The sequence below is a fragment of the Mobula hypostoma genome, chromosome 30, assembly GCF_963921235.1.
Source record: "Mobula hypostoma chromosome 30, sMobHyp1.1, whole genome shotgun sequence".
In the NCBI taxonomy this organism is placed as follows: domain Eukaryota; kingdom Metazoa; phylum Chordata; class Chondrichthyes; order Myliobatiformes; family Myliobatidae; genus Mobula; species Mobula hypostoma.
In genome coordinates this window covers 16,907,910-16,926,096 of record NC_086126.1, presented here as the reverse complement: position 1 = coordinate 16,926,096, position 18,187 = coordinate 16,907,910, and the positions used below count along the sequence as shown (strand labels likewise).

Here is an 18,187-nt window from a genome sequence, read left to right as displayed (position 1 = left end):
TTTGTCAGCAGAGCAAGCCCAGGCAGTCCTGGTATCCCAAGCTGCGTCAGTAATCCCAGTTCTGGCAACTTTCCCAGCCTCACTTGGCTCCCATCCTGGCATCTGACAAATTCATTTTGGCCCCGCTGTTAATTTCATCTGGCAAGGGCGGTGGGGGAGGCTGACAGGAAAGAATTTACAGCTTTGATCCAATCCCCTCCGGTAGGAATACACTCACTCATCTGCCCACCACAGCCCGTGTCCCCACACAACTCCGGGTGCCTAGGACAGGGCACGGAGTGGAATTGTCATCGTAGAGTTTTGCAATGGTGAGCCTCTATGCTGTCCCAGCTGGCCCCCTCTCCCTTTCAGGCTTTCCTGCCCCTGTGCATTTAAAAACACAGAAAACCTACAGCACAATACAGGCCCTTCGGCCCACAAAGCTGTACCGAACATGTCCTTACCTTAGAACTGCCTCGGCTTACCCGTAGCCCTCTATTTTTCTAAGCTCCATGTAGCCATCCAGGAGTCTATTAAAAAACCATGTCGTTTCCACCTCCACCACCGTTGCCGGCAGCCCATTCCACACACTCACCACTCTCTGCGTAAAAGAACTTACCCCTGACATCTCCTCTGTACCTACTTCCAAGCACCTTAAAACTGTGCCCTCGCGTGCTAGCCATTTCAGCCCTGGGAAAAAGCCTCTGACTACCCACTTGATCAATATCTCTCATCATCTTATACACCTCTATCGGGTCACCTCTCATCCTCTGTTGCTCCAAGGAGAAAAGCCCGAGTTCACTCAACCTATTCTCATAAGGCACGCTCCCCAATCCAGGTAACATCCTTGTAAATCTCCTCTGCACCCTTTCTATGGTTTCCACGTCCTTCCTGTAGTGAGCACAGTACTCCAAGTGGGGTCTGACCAGACTCCTATATAGCTGCAACATTACCTCTCATCTCCTAAACTCAATCCCATGATTGATGAAGGGCAATACACCGTATGCCTTCTTAACCACAGAGTCAACCTGCGTAGCAGCTTTGAGTGTCCTATGGATTTGGACCCCAATCCTGCTGATCCTCCACACCACCAAGAGTCTTACCATTAATGCTATATTCTGCCATAATATTTGACCTACCAAAATGAACCACCTCCCACTTATCTGGGTTGAACTCCATCTGCCACTTCTCAGCCCAGTTTTGCATCCTATCGATGTCCCGTTGTAACCTCTGACAGCCCTCCACACTATCCACAACACCCCCAACCTTTGTGTCATCAGCAAACTTACTAACCCATCCCTCCACTTCCTCATCCAGGTCATTTATAAAAATCACGGAGAGAACAGATCCCTGAGGCACACCATTTCTTTCAAATGTTGTGATTTGCCTGGAGTTGTAGAACACGACAGTTCAGAAGCAGGCCCTTCAGCCCCTCTAATCTGTTGTTCTGCCTCGTCCCTTCAACCTGCACCCACCAAACCCCTCCTGTCCATGTACCGATCTGTAACATGGACTCTACAGGGTGGAGACTCGTACAACCCCCCCCCCCACCCACTGTTTCCCCTCAGGTTCCCTTTAAATCTCTCCGCTCGGTGTGCCCTGTAGCCCGTGGGGAGAGAGTGCAACCAGCCACCTTGTTTGTGCCCCATGTCGACTCTGGTCAAAGACTCTCTGAGCCTGACCTGATTTTATCTCAGATTTCCGGCATCTGCAGGACTGTGATTTGCCTGCCGCAGAGGCCAGGCCCCCACTTCCTTGGGGTCTGACCACTCCGCAATGAGCTGGTCTCCACTGATGCTGCCCACTCCTCCCTACTGGTCAAGAGGGTCAGCAACAGGCCCTTCAGCCCATCTAGCTTGTGCTCAGCCTTGCCCCATTGACCTGTGGCTGGACCGTACCTTCCCCGTGTGTGTGCATGCGTGTTTGTAAGACCGTACTACTCCAGCATTCCACCGCGGCTGATCCATTTTCCCTCAGTCCCCATCAGAATCAGGTTTATTATCACCGGCATCTGTCATGAAATTTGTTAACTTAGCAGCAGCAGTTCAATGTAATACATAATATTGAAGGAAAAAAATAATAATAATGAATAAATAAGTAAATCAATTACATTATATATTGAATAGATTGAAAATCTTGCAAAAAACAGAATTAATATATATTAAAAAGTGAGGTAGTGTCCAAGGGTTCAATGTCCATTTGGGAATCGGATGGCAGAGGGGAAGAAGCTGTTCCTGAATCGCTGAGTGTGTGCCTTCAGGCTTCTGTATCTCCTCCCTGATGGTAACAGTGAGAAAAGGACATGCCCTGGGTGCTGGACATCCTTAATAATGGATGCTGCCTTTCTGAGACACCGCTCCCTGAAGATGTCCTGGGTACTTTGTAGACTAGTGCCCAAGATGGAGCTGACTAGATTTACAACCCTCTTTCTGCCTTCATGCCCTGACGAATCAAGCATCTATCAACCTCTGCTTTGAATACATCCAACGACCTGACCTCCACAGCCGTCTGTGGCAATGAATTCCACAGATTCAGCACCCTCTGGCTAAAGAAATTCCTCCTCACCTCTATTCGAAAGGGACGTCCTAACGTCCTATTCTGAGGCTAGATGTTGGGGGGGGGTGGGTGTTGTGTGTGTGTGCGCGCGCGCAGTTTGAGATGTTGGGGGGGTGGGTGTTTTGTGTGTGTGTGTGTGTGTGTGTGCGCGCGCGCAGTTTGAGATGCTTTCTGTCCCCGTGTGTGTGTTACATGCCTGTCCGTGGAGAGTCTGTCTACTGCACTGTTACTTTTCCAGATCGCGTTCACTGTGTCTGTAACTGAGGACGTAGGGGCCTCCCACGAGGTCAGCAGCACTGGGAGGAGGTCCCACAACCCGTCCCACCAGAGCTCGGAGGGAGGGTGCAGACACTGCGTTCGTCTTCCAGCCGGTGTCCGGGTTAAAGTCGTGGAGATTAGCTTCATTAGTCAAACGTACAATGGAAACGAGCGCTGGAGACCGGCACGGGGGCAGCCCGTGAGGGTCGCCCGCTTCCAGCACCAACGCAGCATCCTATCCCGTACGGCATGGGGATCCGGGATGAAACACGCGGTCACAGAGAGAACGTGCAAACTGCTAACGCACGGCGGCGGGAATTGAGCCCGGGGTCGCTGATTTGCCATGGGGCATGAGGGTCCCCTGAGCTGCCCTCCCCTCCTCTGAGACCCACGTCCTTGGCATTCGGGTGGGCGCGGGACAGCTGGGCCCAGACTGGGAAACTGGAGTTTCTGACAGGGGCTCTCTCGTGTGTTTTCTCCCCCAGAGTGGATACCTGGAGCGGCTGCAAACAATAAAGGAGGCACTGCTGCAGTCCCAGTTCTTCAGGTCCCACGAGGTACGTTAGCAAGGTAGCTTCCACCTGGAGATACAACTGCTGTGGGTCATTCTGTGATCAAGACACACTTGTCCTCAAACCAGGCTCCGCCTTTCCCCTCTGCCCGAAACTCCCACTGGGAGCGTTCACATTCCCAGCCGGCTAACGCCACTCCCTCTGGGGAAACTCGTCCCGTTCCTGGACATCTCTTCCTGCCCTGTTACCCTGAGATAACGTCAGAAGCTATCGGAGCAGAGTCCGGCCATTCGGCCCATCGAAACTGCTCCACCGTTCCCTCTGCTGATTTATTATTCCTCTCAACCCCATTCCCCTGCCGTCTCCCTTTAACCTCTGACACCCTGACTATTCAAGAACCTACCAACCTCTGTCTCTGGCAGTGAATTCCACAGATTCACCACTTTCTGGCTCAAGAAATTCCTCCTCATCTTTGTTCTAAAGGGACATTATTCTATTCTGAGGCTGTGATCCCTGGTCCTAGACTCCCCCACTGTAGGGAACATCCTCTCCACATCCACTCTATCTGTGCCCTCTGGTCCTAGACTCCCCCACTATAGGAAACATCCTCTCCACATCCACTCTATCTGTGTCCTCTGGTCCTAGACTCCCCCACTATAGGAAACATCCTCTCCACATCCACTCTATCTGTGTCCTCTGGTCCTAGACTCCCCACTATAGGAAACATCCTCTCCACATCCACTCTATCTGTGTCCTGTGGTCCTAGACTCCCCCACTATAGGAAACAACCTCTCCACATCCACTCTATCTGTGTCCTGTGGTCCTAGACTCCCCCACTATACAGTGGCATGCAAAAATTTCGGCACCCTGGTCAAAATTTCTGTTACTGTGAATAGCTAAGCAAGTAAAAGATGAATTGATTTCTAAAAGGTATAAAGTTAAAGTTGACACAGTTCTTTAATATTTTAAGCAAGAAAACTTTTTTATTTCCATCTTTTACTGTTTCAAAATAACAAAAAAGGAAAAGGGTCCGAAGCAAAAGTTTGGGCACCCTGCGTGGCAATACTTAGTAACACCCCCTTTGGCAAGTATCAGAGCTTGTAAACGCCTTTTGTAGCCAGCTAAGAGTCTTGCACTTAAATTAAATACCAGCAAATTCTGGAAGCAAACATCACACTGTCTGTAAAAAAAGCTGAAGATGAAAAGAGGACGGCTTCTACAACAGGATAATGATCCTAAACACACCTCAAAATCCACAATGGACTATCTCAAGAGGTGCAAGCTGAAGGTTTTGCCATGTCCCTCACAGTCCCCCGACCTAAACATCATCGAGAATCTGTGGATAGACGTCAAAAGAGCAGTGCATGCAAGACGGCCCAAGAATCTCACAGAACTAGAAGCCTTTTGCAAGGAAGAATGGGCGAAAATCCCCCAAACAAGAATTGAAAGACTCTAAACTGGCTACAAAAAGCGTTTACAAGCTGTGATACTTCAAAGGGGGTGTTACTAAGTACTGCCAGGCAGGGTGCCCAAACTTTTGCTTTGGGCCCTTTTCCGTTTTTGTTATTTTGAAACTGCAAAAGATGGAAATAAAAAAGTTTTCTTAATAAAATATTGAAGAAATGCGTCATCTTTAACTTTGTCTTTTGGAAATCAGTTCATCGTTTACTCGCTTAGCTATTCACAGTAACAGGAATTTTGACCAGGGGTGCCCAGACTTTTGCATACCACTATAGGAAACATCCTCTCCACGTCCACTCTACCTAGGCCTTTGATATCTGGTAGGTTTTGATGAGAAGCCCCCTCATTCTTCTAAACTCCGTCGAGTACAGACGTAGTTAAAATCAAACAAACCTCGTACGTTGGGTCTTTAATTCCCGGAATCATTCTTGTGAGTCTCCTCTGGTTGCCCGTCAATGCCAGCATGTCCTTCTGATAGCCCAAATCTGCTCACAGAACTCCCAAGTGCGGTCTGACCAATGCCTTATAAAGCCTCAACATCACAATCTCGATTTTGTATTCTCGTCCTCTCGAAATGCATGCCAACTTTGCATTTGCCTCCCTCACCACTGACTGAACCTGCAAATTAACCTGCAGGGAATCCTGCAGGAGGACTCCCAAATCTCCGAGGCGAGACGAGGAGAGGGGAAGGTGCGGGAGAGGGAAGTGACAGGTGAGACGGGCAGAGGGGAAAGGTGGGGGAGAGGGAAGTGACAGGTGAGATGACAAATGACCAGTGGATGTGGTATATTTGGATTTTCAAAAGGCTTTTGACAAGGTCCCACACAGGAGATTAGTGTGCAAACTTGAAGCACACGGTATTGGGGGTAAGGTATTGGTGTGGGTGGAGAATTGGTTAGCAGACAGGAAGCAAAGAGTGGGAATAAACGGGACCTTTTCAGAATGGCAGGCAGTGACTAGTGGGGTACTGCAAGGCTCAGTGCTGGGACCCCAGTTGTTTACAATATATATTAATGACTTGGATGAGGGAATTAAATGCAGCATCTCCAAGTTTGCGGATGACGTGAAGCTGGGCGGCAGTGTTAGCTGTGAGGAGGATGCTAAGAGGATGCAGGGTGACTTGGATAGGTTGGGTGAGTGGGCAAATTCATGGCAGATGCAATTTAATGTGGATAAATGTGAAGTTATCCATTTTGGTGGCGAAAATAGGAAAACAGATTATTATCTGAATGGTGGCCGATTAGGAAAAGGGGAGGTGCAACGAGACCTGGGTGTCATTATACACCAGTCATTGAAAGTGGGCATGCAGGTACAGCAGGCAGTGAAAAAGGCGAATGGTATGCTGGCATTTATAGCGAGAGGATTCGAGTACAGGAGCAGGGAGGTACTACTGCAGTTGTACAAGGCCTTGGTGAGACCACACCTGGAGTATTGTGTGCAGTTTTGGTCCCCTAATCTGAGGAAAGACATCCTTGCCTTAGAGGGAGTACAAAGAAGGTTCACCAGATTGATTCCTGGGATGGCAGGACTTTCATATGATGAAGGACTGGATGAACTGGGCTTGTACTCGTTGGAATTTAGAAGATTGAGGGGGGATCTGATTGAAACGTATAAGATCCTAAAGGGATTGGACAGGCTAGATGCAGGAAGATTGTTCCCGATGTTGGGGAAGTCCAGAACGAGGGGTCACAGTTTGAGGATAAAGGGGAAGCCTTTTAGGACCGAGATTAGGAAAAACTTCTTCACACAGAGAGTGGTGAATCTGTGGAATTCTCTGCCACAGGAAACAGTTGAGGCCAGTTCATTGGCTATATTTAAGAGGGAGTTAGATATGGCCCTTGTGGCTAAAGGGATCAGGGGGTATGGAGGGAGGGCTGGTGCAGGGTTCTGAGTTGGATGATCAGCCATGATCATAATAAATGGCGGTGCAGACTCGAAGGGCCAAATGACCTACTCCTGCACCTATTTTCTATGTTTCTATGTGAGACGAGAGGGGGAAGGTGGGGGAGAGGGAAGTGACAGGTGAGACGGGGAGAGGAGGAAGTGGCAGGTGAGATGGGGAGAGGGGGAAGGTGGGGGAGAGGGGGAAGTGACAGGTGAGACGAGAGGGGGAAGGTGGGGGAGAAGGAAGAGACAGGTGAGACGGGGAGAGGGAAGTGACAGGTGAGACGGGGAGAGGGGGAAGTGGCAGGTGAGACGGGGAGAGGGGGAAGGTGGGGGAGAGGGAAGAGACAGGTGAGACGGGGAGGGTGGAAGGTGGGGGAGAGGGAAGTGACAGGTGAGACGAGAGGGGGAAGGTGGGGGAGAAGGAAGAGACAGGTGAGACGGGGAGACGGGGAAGGTGGGGGAGAGGGAAGAGACAGGTGAGACGGGGAGAGGGGAAAGGTGGGGGAGAGGGAAGTGACAGGTGAGACGGGGAGAGGGGGAAGTGACAGGTGAGACGAGAGGGGGATGGTGGGGGAGAGGGAAGAGACAGGTGAGATGGGGAGGGGGAAGGTGGGGGAGAGGGGGAAGGTGGGGGAGAGGGAAGTGACAGGTGAGATGAGGGGGGAAGGTGGGGGAGAGGGAAGTGACAGGTGAGACGGGGAGAGGGGGAAGTGACAGGTGAGACGAGAGGGGAAAGGTGGGGGAGAGGGAAGTAACAGGTGAGACGGGGAGAGGGGGAAGTGACAGGTGAGACAAAAGGGGGATGGTGGGGAAGAGGGAAGAGACAGGTGAGATGGGGAGGGGGGAAGGTGGGGGAGAGGGAAGTGACAGGTGAGACGAGAGGGGGAAGGTGAGAGAGAGGGAAGTGACAGGTGAGACGGGGAGAGGGGGAAGGTGGGAGAGAGGGAAGTGACAGGTGAGACGAGAGGGGGAAGGTGGGGGAGAGGGAAGTGACAGGTGAGACAGGGAGAGGGGGAAGGTGGGGGAGAGGGAAGAGACAGGTGAGACGGGGAGAGGAGAAGGTGGGGGAGAGGGAAGTGACAGGTGAGATGAGATGGGGAAGGTGGGGGAGAGGGGGGAGAGGGGGGAGAGGGGGAAGTGACAGGTGAGACGGGGAGAGGGGGAAGGTGGGGGAGAGGGGAGTGACAGTTGAGACCGGGAGCTGGGGACAGTAGGTGAGTGGGAGAGGGGTGAAGTGTGAATGTGTGGGAGGTGAGAGGTGGAAGCAGTAAAGGGCTGGAGAAGAAGGAATCGGACAGGAGAGGAGAGTGGATCAGTGGGAGAATGGGTCGTGGACGTGGCACCGGGGGGAGCTGATAGGGAGGTGAGGGGAGGTCAGAATGGGGAATGGAAAAGGAGAGGAGGGGAAGGGAGGAGAATTTACTGGAAGTAGAGAAATCGGTGTGTGTGCTATCAGTTCTTATACCAATGATCTGGATAGAATGATCTCAGTACTCTTCCATTTCTCATACCAGTTAACCCCACTCCGCAGTAGAAATCAGCACGGCCATGCCTCTGGATGCCTGGGCCCCCAAAATGCCCCCCACAGCCCCCTCAATGCCCCCCACAGCCCCCTCCCCTGAGATAATTCTACACCATTTGGTCGCTCCCGGCTGGTTCCCTGTGGCTCCTGAGGTGAGCATTCAGGCCGACACGCTGGTCTCTGCACAATCCCAATCTACAGAGGCGTACAGTACGGAAGCAGGCCCTTCGGCCCAACTAGGTCCCTGCTGGCCCATTAATACCCATCCCCTTTCATTCTGCCCACGTTCCCAGCAGCACCCCCACCCCACCCCACCCCCTCACCCGCACTCTGAGGGGCAATTTACAGCGGCTGATTAACCCAGCTGCTCTTGCGCGTTGCTGGGAACCGGAGCGGGGGGGGGGAACCCACACGGCCACCGGGAGACCTTGTAAACTCCAGGCTCACTCAGCTGGGTGGAAGGGGTGCGTGTTTGCTGGAATTAAAAAGGGAACGTCCCCTCGCCAGGAGCCAGCGGGTGCCCAGCTGCTGCCCGTCGGTCAGGCCTCTCCCTCATGCTCCCCGCTGCAGTGAGGACCGCCGGTAGCTGCCTCCCAGCTCGAAAAGACATGCGCTCCATCCCCAGCTTTGGAAATGTGTCTGCCCGGGTGGGGAGAGTGTGCATGGTGCGTAATGCTGTCGCCGTGACCGTGTGGGTCTCTTTTCCGACCCCACACCCCACCGGGGCTCCGGTCCCCACAGACAAGAGATTGTGCAGATACTGGAGATCTTAAACAATGCACACACACCCACACAAATATTGCTGCGGGAACTGACTTGTTGAAGGGATTTTTCTGTGTGTGTGTGTGTGTGTGTGTGTGTGTGTGTGTGTGTGTGTGTGTGTGTGTGTGTGTGTGTGTGTGTTCCCCACGTCCCAGCGACATACAGGGTTGGCGAGCTAATCAGCCGCTATAAATTGCCCTCCTCCTCTGTGGGTATGGGGTGCAGTCGGAGGGGCTGGGAGCGTGCGGAGAGTAACACAGAATGGACGAAGGTGGTCGGCAAGGACTCGATGGGCCAAACGGCCTGTTTCCGTGTCGTGTGACTGCCCTGCGCCCCCCCCCCCGTGTCCGCCAGCGTCCCCCTCTCCCCTTTTTTTCACACCCAGTCATCGCGTCCTCTCGCCCGCCCGCAGGTCATCGGCAGCTCGCTGCTCTTCATCCATGAGAGGAAGCGCTGCGTCAACGTCTGGATGATCGACTTCGGGAAGACGACGGCGCTGCCCGAGGGGCAGACCCTCAGGCACGACCTCCCCTGGGAGGAGGGCAACCGGGAGGACGGTTACCTCCTGGGACTCGACAACCTGCTGGGCCTCTTCGCCGAGACCATCAGCAGGCAGCACTCGCTGGCCAGGGACGTGGCCGAGAACTGACGGAGGGCAGGGAGGGCCCGGCCCTGCCAATGGGACGGCCAGCGGCTGCCTGACCTGGCGGAGGGCGTGTGCGAGGGGTGACTCGATAGGCCCAGTGGCCTGGTTCTACTCTGCCCGACGGAGACGGTCGGATCTGCTCTATGACCACTCACGGGAAGGCGAGGGTCCCAGATCGATGCACAAACCTCTGTCCTGTCCCTCAGGGTATCTCCGAAACACATCCATGTGTCCCGCCTCGTTTGACAGACGAGAGGCCGCTGCACAGCCGCGCTTGGGGTACAGTATCAGAGACTGATCCCCATTAAAGGGCAGCTCGCACTCCCCGTGCCGGCCCCGGCTGTGAGGGCGCATCTGTAATCGGACAAATACAGGGAAGCGAGACGGGAGGAACTCCAGGCAGCTGGTAAAAGAACTGTGGGACCTCGTAGGTTGAAGCTCCTTTACGCTGTGTTATGGAAAGGCTGTGATGGTGTGTGATGGGACGGTGTGGAGGGAGCTTCACTCTGTCTGACCCCGGGAGTGTGTGATGGGACAGTGGGGAGGGAGCTTCACTCTGTGTCTGACCCCGGGAGTGTGTGATGGGACAGTGGGGAGGGAGCTTCACTCTGTGTCTGACCCCGGGAGTGTGTGATGGGACAGTGGGGAGGGAGCTTCACTCTGTGTCTGACCCCGGGAGTGTGTGATGGGACAGCAAGTGTCAGGGTATTGGCTGCCGTGTACGGAACGATACCGTTTCAAGCTTTGTGCGTCCCTGATGATAGCTTCCTACGAGGTTCCAGTATTCGGTATCACTTCACGTAGACACTACAGCTGCAAGTGGCAGCCTGCAGCAGGAACCGTGCCGGGAGTCGGGAGTGAGCGGGGAAGAATTGTAATTCCCGTCCGGTCCTCACGCCGCTCAGATAATCAATCACGGAGGCTGCCGAATGTTCTAGATACAGAGTCTGGAATTTTAGGAATATGTCATCCCATTTCCATCCATGTGAGTCCTTCTGGATTCATTACAGCACCCTGGCCCTCTTCCCGCCGGCAGTAGGATCCAGGGACTGTGAGCCAGGATGGCTACCGAGTCTTTGGCTTCAGCGGCCAGTCCGAGATTAGCGCACCCGTCAGCTCAGATCGGGGCTTCATTGGCGGGAGGGAAGTCACAGTCCGGCGCCTGGCTGTGGAGCCGCCGACCCCCGGTGCTATTCGTGCGTACGGAGAGCGCACCTTCGCCCTGTGCCCCGCCCCTGGGAGTTCCGCTTCTCCCCCACCCTAACGACGTGTCACTGGGTTAGTTGACCGCTGTGAATTGCACCTCGGCATGTGGCCGAGGGGATGGGAATGCAGGCAGTGGGTCTGTATCTGGGCCGTGTCAGGGGTGTGACTGTGTGTGAGAGAGAGAGACTGAGACGCGTGTCAGGGGACTGGAACAACCTGGTGGATGGATTTGATTGGCCATGTTCCTAGAGAACGGGGAGACCCCATCAAACCGTGGCTGCTGTCAAAGTTTACAGCAGATATCGGCGAGCGTTCGGGGCGGCCCGGGGCAACGAACCGATCCCCTGCGGGCTGAACGCGAATATGACCCACCCACCGGTTAATCCGGACTGCGAGTTCCGATCCGGGAGTTGTGTTCATTTTTTTAAACCGTGGCGTAACGTGCAAAATGCTGGAGGAACTCAGTAAGTCAGGCAGCATTTATGGAAACGTTAATAAACTGTCGGCGGTCCGGGCCGAAGCCCTCCTTCGGGACGCTAAACCCAGCGATATCGCCGGGGAATAACGAGTGCCTGTGTAGCATGCTAAACAACAGTGTGTTGGATTAAAAAAAAACATGTTGTCTACATGGACTTCATTAAGGCCTTTGACAAAGCCCCGCATGGGAGGTTAGTTAGGAAGATTCAGTCGCTAGGTATACATGGAGAGGTGGTAAATTGGATTAGACATTGTCTCAATGGAAGAAGCCAGAGAGTGGTGGTAGAGAATTGCTTCTCTGAGTGGAGCCCTGTGACTAGTGGTGTGCCACAGGGATCAGTGCTGGGTCCATTGTTATTTGTCATCTATATCAATGATCTGGATGATAATGTGGTAAATTGGATCAGCAAATTTGCTGATGATACAAAGACTGGAGGTGTAGTGGACAGTGAGGAAGGTTTTCAAAGCTTGCAGAGGGATTTGGACCAGCTGGAAAAATGGGCTGAAAAATGGCAGGTGAAGTTTAATACTGGCAAGTGTGAGGTATTGCACGCTGGAAGGACAACCCAAGGTAGAACATACAAGGTAAATGGTAAGGCACTGAGGAGTGCAGTAGAACAGAGGGATCTGGGAATATAGATACAAAATTTCCTAAAAGTGGAGTCACAGGTAAATAGGATTGTAAAGAGAGCTTTTAGTACATTGGCCTTTATTAATCAAAGTATTCAGAATAACAGTTGGAATGTTATGATGAGGTTGTATAAGGCATTGGTGAGGCCGAATCTGGAGTATTGTGTTCAGTTTTGGTCACCAAATTACAGGAAGGATATAAATAATGTTGAAAGAATGCAGAGAAGGTTTACAAGGATGTTGCCGGGACTTGAGAAACTCAGTTACAGAGAAAGGTTGAATAGGTTAGGACTTTATTCCCTGAAGCGTAGAAGAATGAGGGGAGATTTGATAGAGGTATATAAAATTATGATGGGTATAGATAGAGTGAATGCAAGCAGGCTTTTTCCACTGAGGCAAGGGGAGAAAAAAAACAGAGGACATGGGTTTAGGGTGAGAGGGGAAAAGTTTAAAGGGAACATTAAGGGGGGCTTCTTCACACAGAGAGTGGTGGGAGTATGGAATGAGCTGCCAGATGAAGTGGTAAATGCGGGCTCACTTTTAACATTTAAGAATAAATTGGACAGATACATGGATGGGAGGTGTATGGAGGGATATGGTCCATGTGCAGGTCAGTGGGACTAGGCAGAAAATGGTTCGGCACAGCCAAGAAGGGCCTAAAGGCCTGTTTCTGTGCTGTAATGTTCTGTGGTTCTATATTAACATCCAGCAGTCCGGGAATCTGTCAGTTTGAACGAATCTGGCCATTCTCTAACCTCTCTCATTAATAAGGCACAGGACTGCAGCTCGCTGGATGATTTTTGATTTTCACACCATTCTCTGTAAACTCTGGAGATTGTTGTGTGTGAAAATCCCAGGAGATTCGCAGTTTCTAAGATACTCAAAGCACCCCGTCCAGCACCAACAATTATTCCAAAGTCAAAGTCACTCGGATCACTTTTCTTCCCCCATTCTGAGGTTTGGTCTGAACCTCTTGATCGTGTCTGCGTGCTTTTATGGGTTGAGTTGCTGCCCCGTGATTGGCTGATGAGATATTTATGTTAATGAGCAGGTATGCCGGCTGCCAGCCCCAGTGGTGCATGTGGGCTCATTTTCAGCGTTTAAGAGAAGTTTGGACGGACGGGGGTGGGGTTGGGGGCTCTGGTCCCAGTGCCGGTCGATGGGAGTAGGCAGTATAAACGGTCCAGCACAGATTAGACGGGTCAAAGAGCCCGTTTCTATAGAGAGCTGTTCTACGGCTCCATAATGATGAAGCCACACGGTGCAGGTGAACAGGAGAACTTGACTGAGGATTCCCACTGGACAGGCGGGCTGAGCCGGGGTAAGGGGATCTTCTGACCAGTAACGTGATTTACACCCAGGTCCAGAGAGGACCGAGGCGGACTCGGCGGCAGCGACTGCGAGAGGCTCGTCTGTTTTCAGACTTGCCAGAGGTGAGCTTTGTATGGTCCCTGCAGTAGATGTCTCACTTTGTAAATGAATGCTTCTTTACTCATCGTACCTGTCCTGACAAATAAACACAGAAAACACGAGACTAGCCGCATAGCGTGTGGTTTTCTCAGACCAGGGTGGAACACGATCACTGAGCGATGGGGGATAGGGGTCACTGAGGGACGGTGTGACGGTGCTGGATTAACATCAGTGGGGATACAGTCAGTGACACGGGGCACTGGGGGTGAGGGGTTACTGAGGGACGGTGTGAGGGAGCTGGATTAACGTCAGTGGGGATACAGTCAGTGACACAGGGCACTGGGGGTGAGGGAGAGGGATTAACGTCAGTGGGGATACAGTCAGTGACGGGGCGATGGGGGAGAGGGGTCACTGAGGGACGGTGTGAGGGAGAGGGATTAACGTCAGTGGGGATACAGTCAGTGACAGGGGGCGATGGGGGAGAGGGGTCACTAAGGGACGGTGTGAAGGAGAGGGATTAACGTCAGTGGGGATACAGTCAGTGACACGGTGCTGGGGGAGAGGGGTCACTGACAGACAGTGTGACGGTGCTGGATTAATGTCAGTGGGGATACAGTCAGTGACACAGGACGCTGCGGGAGAGGGGTCACTGAGGGACGGTGTGAGGGAGAGGGCTTAACGTCAGTGGGGATACAGTAAGGATAAGTGGGGATCTGGGGATAGTTAGATAGACAGATATACTTCATTGATCCCGAGGGAATAGTGATGGGGTCTCTGCCAATGCGAGTCTCTCTGAAGGGTTTGAATTGCCAGCCACGGCTGCAGTTGGTTGTGACCAAGCGGAATCTCTGCCCTGACAGCTGCTTTGCGATTATCGGTGCAATGAGACATCTCGCCGCCGCACAGACCTCGCGTCCCAGCCGGGAACTCAAGACACTCTGCAGCGTGTGCGTGACACCCTAGCTGTGCTTGATGGGACAGGGTGTGGATGGTATAATAGGCTATCGATTAGCATAACGCTCTGTCACCAGCAGTAATCCGGGTTCAATACCCGTCCTGTTCCGTAGGTTCTCGCTGTGGACCGCGTGGGTTTCCTCCCCGTGCCCCGGCGGCTTCCCACATCCCAAAGCCGTACGGGTTTGTCGGTGAATTGGTCACGTGTGTGTAATCGTGCCATTGGGCTGGTTCTCTGAAATTAGAAATACTGTTCTCTCGGAGCCCAGCGTTTCGTTCGGTCCCCCACACCAGCACATCAGCCAAGACGCGGTCAGGCGTTTCTGGAGGAGGTGAGCTTGCGACAGAGAGAAAGGCACCTGTGCGATTCACAGTAAGTGCTGGGGGAACTCAGCAGGGCCGTCCGGGGGAGGGTGGCCAAGTGCCGGGGAGTCCTTCCACGTCCAGGCCGTGAATGTTGGCGAGCAATGGAAGAGCTCGTGGAGGGGCGGGAAGATCCCACTGGCCTCCCCGAGGCTGAAACGCTCCGAGCCACCGTCGGGCAGTTTTGCCGAGATCCCAATGAACGCCATCATGCCGGCGGAGGGCTCGACAAAGGCCGCGGATACGGGCACGGCAGAGGCGCTGGAACTGCACAAAAGGCCGGAGGAACTCAGCGGGTCAGGCGGCATCGATGGAGGGGAATGAACAGTCAATATTTTTGGGCTGAGACCCTTCACCAGGGCCCCTGAAAGGTCTTGGCCCGAAACGTCGGCGCCTAGTTAGGGATGAAAATGCCGTGTCTCAAAGCCAAGAGTCCATGGCAATAACTTCAGCCGAGCAGAATATGGTTTGCGAAGCAGCGGGATTGTACGAGAGGGAGGCACCCAACTGGGTTGTTCTTTCCTGACCCAGCGTAAACATCCTCATCTCTGGTGAACTTTAACCATATAACACAGAGAGTGGTGGGAGTGTGGAATGAGCTGCCAGACGAGGTGGTAAATGCGGGTTCTTTTTTAACATTTAAGAATAAATTGGACAGGTACATGGATGGGAGGTGTATGGAGGGATATGGTCCAGGTGCAGGTCAGTGGGACGAGGCAGAAAATGGTTCGGCACAGCCAAGAAGGGCCAAAAGGCCTGTTTCTGTGCTGTAGTTTCTATGGTTCTATAACAATTCCAGCACGCAAACAGGCCATCTCGGCCCTTCTAGCCCGTGCCGAACTCTTACTCTCACCTAGTCCCACCGACCTGCACTCAGCCCATAACCCTCCATTCCTTTCCTGTCCATATATCTATCCAATTTAACTTTAAATGACAACATCGAACCTGCTTCAACCACTTCTGCTGGAAGCTCATTCCACACAGCTACCACTCTCTGAGTAAAGAAGTTCCCCCTCATGTTACCCCTAAACTTTTGCCCTTTAACTCTCAACTCATGTCCTCTTGTTCAAATCTCCCCCACTCTCAATGGAAAAAGCCTATCCACGTCAACTCTATCAATCCCCCTTATAATTTTAAACACCTCTATCAAGTTCCCCCTCAACCTTCTATGCCCCAAAGAATAAAGACCCAACTTGTTCAACCTTTCTCTGTAACTTAGGTGATGAAACCCAGGTAACATTCTAGTGAATCTTCTCCATACTCTCTCAATTTTATTGACATCTTTCCTATAATTCGGTGACCAGAACTGTACACAATACTCCAAATTTGGCCTTACCAATGCCTTATACAATTTCAACATTACGTCTCGACTCCTATACTCAATGCTCTGATTAATAAAGGCCAGCAAACCAAAAGCTTTCTTCACCACCCTATCCACATGAGATTTCAACTTCAGGGAACTATGCACCATTATTCCTAGATCCCTCTGTTCTACAGCATTCTTCAATGCCCTACCATTTACCATGTATATCCTATTTAGATTAGTCCTACCAAAATGTAACCCCTCACATTTATCAGCATTAAACTCCATCTCGCAAACACGAGGAAATCTGCAGATGCTGGAATTTCAAGCAACACACATCAAAGTTGCTGGTGGATGCAGCAGGCCAGGCAGCATCTCTAGGAACAGTCGATGTTTCGGGACGAGACCCTTCGACAGGACTAACTGAAGGAAGAGCTGGTAAGAGATTTGGAAGTGGGAGGGAGAGGGGGAGATCTGAAATGATAGGAGAAGACGGGGGGGGGGTGAGATGGAGCCAAGAGCTGGACAGGTGATAGGCAAAGGGGATACGAGAGGATCATGGGACAGGAGGTCCGGGAAGAAAGACAAGGTGGGGGGGGGGAAACCCAGAGGATGGGCAAGGGGTATATTCAGAGGGACAGAGGGAGAAAAAGGAGAGAGAGAAAAATAAATAAAATTATATATAATAATAAATAATAAATAACGGATGGGGTACGAAGGGGAGGTGGGGCATTAGCGGAAGTTAGAGAAGTCAATGTTCATGCCATCAGGTTGGAGGCTACCCAGACGGAATATAAGGTGTTGTTCCTCCCACCTGAGTGTGGCTTCATCTTTACAGTAGAGGAGGCTGTGGATAGACATGTCAGAAAGGGAATGGGATGTGGAATTAAAATGTGTGGCCACTGGGAGATCCTGCTTTCTCTGGCGGACAGAGCATAGGTGTTCAGCGAAATGGTCTCCCAAGCCTGCATCGGCTCTCGCCAATATATAGAAGGCCGCATCGGGAGCACCAGACGCAGGGTCTCGGCCCCAAACGTCGACTGTACCCCTTCCTATAGATGCTGCCTGGCCTGCTATGTTCACTAGCAATTTTTATGTGTGTTGCTTGAAATTCCAGCATCAGCAGATTTCCTTGTGTTAACATCCTTGTAAATTTTCTCTGTACTCTTTCAACTTCATTTACATCTTTCCTGTAGGTAGGTGACCAAAACTGCACACAATACTCCAAATTAGGCCTCATCAATACCTTATACAATTTCAACATAACAGGCCATCTCCTGTACTCAGTACGTTGATTTTTGAAGGTCAATGTGCCAAAAGTTCTCTTTATGACCCTATCTAGGTGTGACACCACTTTCAAGGGATTATGGCCCTGTATTCCCAGATCCCTCTGCCCTACTGCAGTAGTCAGTGCCCTGCTGTTCAGTGTGTACGACCTGCCCTGGTTGGTCCTACCAAAGCGTAAAACCTCCCACTTGTCTGCATTTAATTCCATCCGCCACTTTACAGCCCATTTTTCCAGCAGGTCCAGATCCCACTGCAAGCCCTAATAGTTTCCCTCACTGTCCACTACATCCCCAGTCTTGGGTGTCATCCACAAATTTGCTGATCCAGTTAACCACATTATCACATTGATATAGATCAGAATCAGGTTTATTATCACTGGTATGTGATGTGAAATTTGCTAACTTAGCAGCAGCAGTTCAATGTGATATGTAATCTAGCAGAGACAGAGAGAGAGAGAGAAATAAAACAATAATAATATAAATGTATATTGAATAGATTTTTAAAAATGTGCAAAAGCAGAAATTTTTTTGAAAATTTAGGTATTGTCCAAAGATTCAATGTCCACTTAGGAACCGGACAGCAGAGGGGAAGAAGCTGTTCCTGGATCGCTGAGTGTGTGTCTTCAGGCTCCTGTATCTCCTACTGGACTGTAACACTGTGAAGAGGACAAACGACCACACACCCAGAACCAATCCCTGTGACGCTCCACTAGTTACAGGTCTCCAGTTAGAGTTAGAGAGGCAACCATCTACCACCACTCTCTAGCTTCTCCGAGAAAGCCAATGTCTCATCCAATTTACTACCTTATCTTCAATAGCAAGTGACTGAACCATGTTGACCAACCTCCCGTGTGGGACCTTGTCAAATGCCTTGCTAAAGTCCATGTAGACAACATCCACTACCTTTATCCACTTTCCTGGGAAATTCCAAGGAAACCTCTGTCAGCTTGGCCATGCTGACTATCCCCAATCAGT

At 51.7% G+C, this 18,187-nt stretch overlaps 1 protein-coding gene across 1 annotated transcript in view; it reads left to right on the top strand.

Moving 5' to 3' along the window:
- The window catches only part of LOC134339618 (inositol-trisphosphate 3-kinase B-like), a 49,754-nt gene extending 36,331 nt beyond the window's left edge, over nucleotides 1-13,423 (top strand). The window contains exons 6-7 of the mRNA XM_063036295.1: nucleotides 3,279-3,350; nucleotides 9,350-13,423. Coding sequence (XP_062892365.1) covers nucleotides 3,279-3,350; nucleotides 9,350-9,586 — 309 coding nt within the window. The 3' untranslated portion in view covers nucleotides 9,587-13,423. The remainder of the gene's footprint in view (nucleotides 1-3,278; nucleotides 3,351-9,349) is intronic.
- The last annotated feature ends 4,764 nt before the right edge of the window (nucleotides 13,424-18,187 follow it).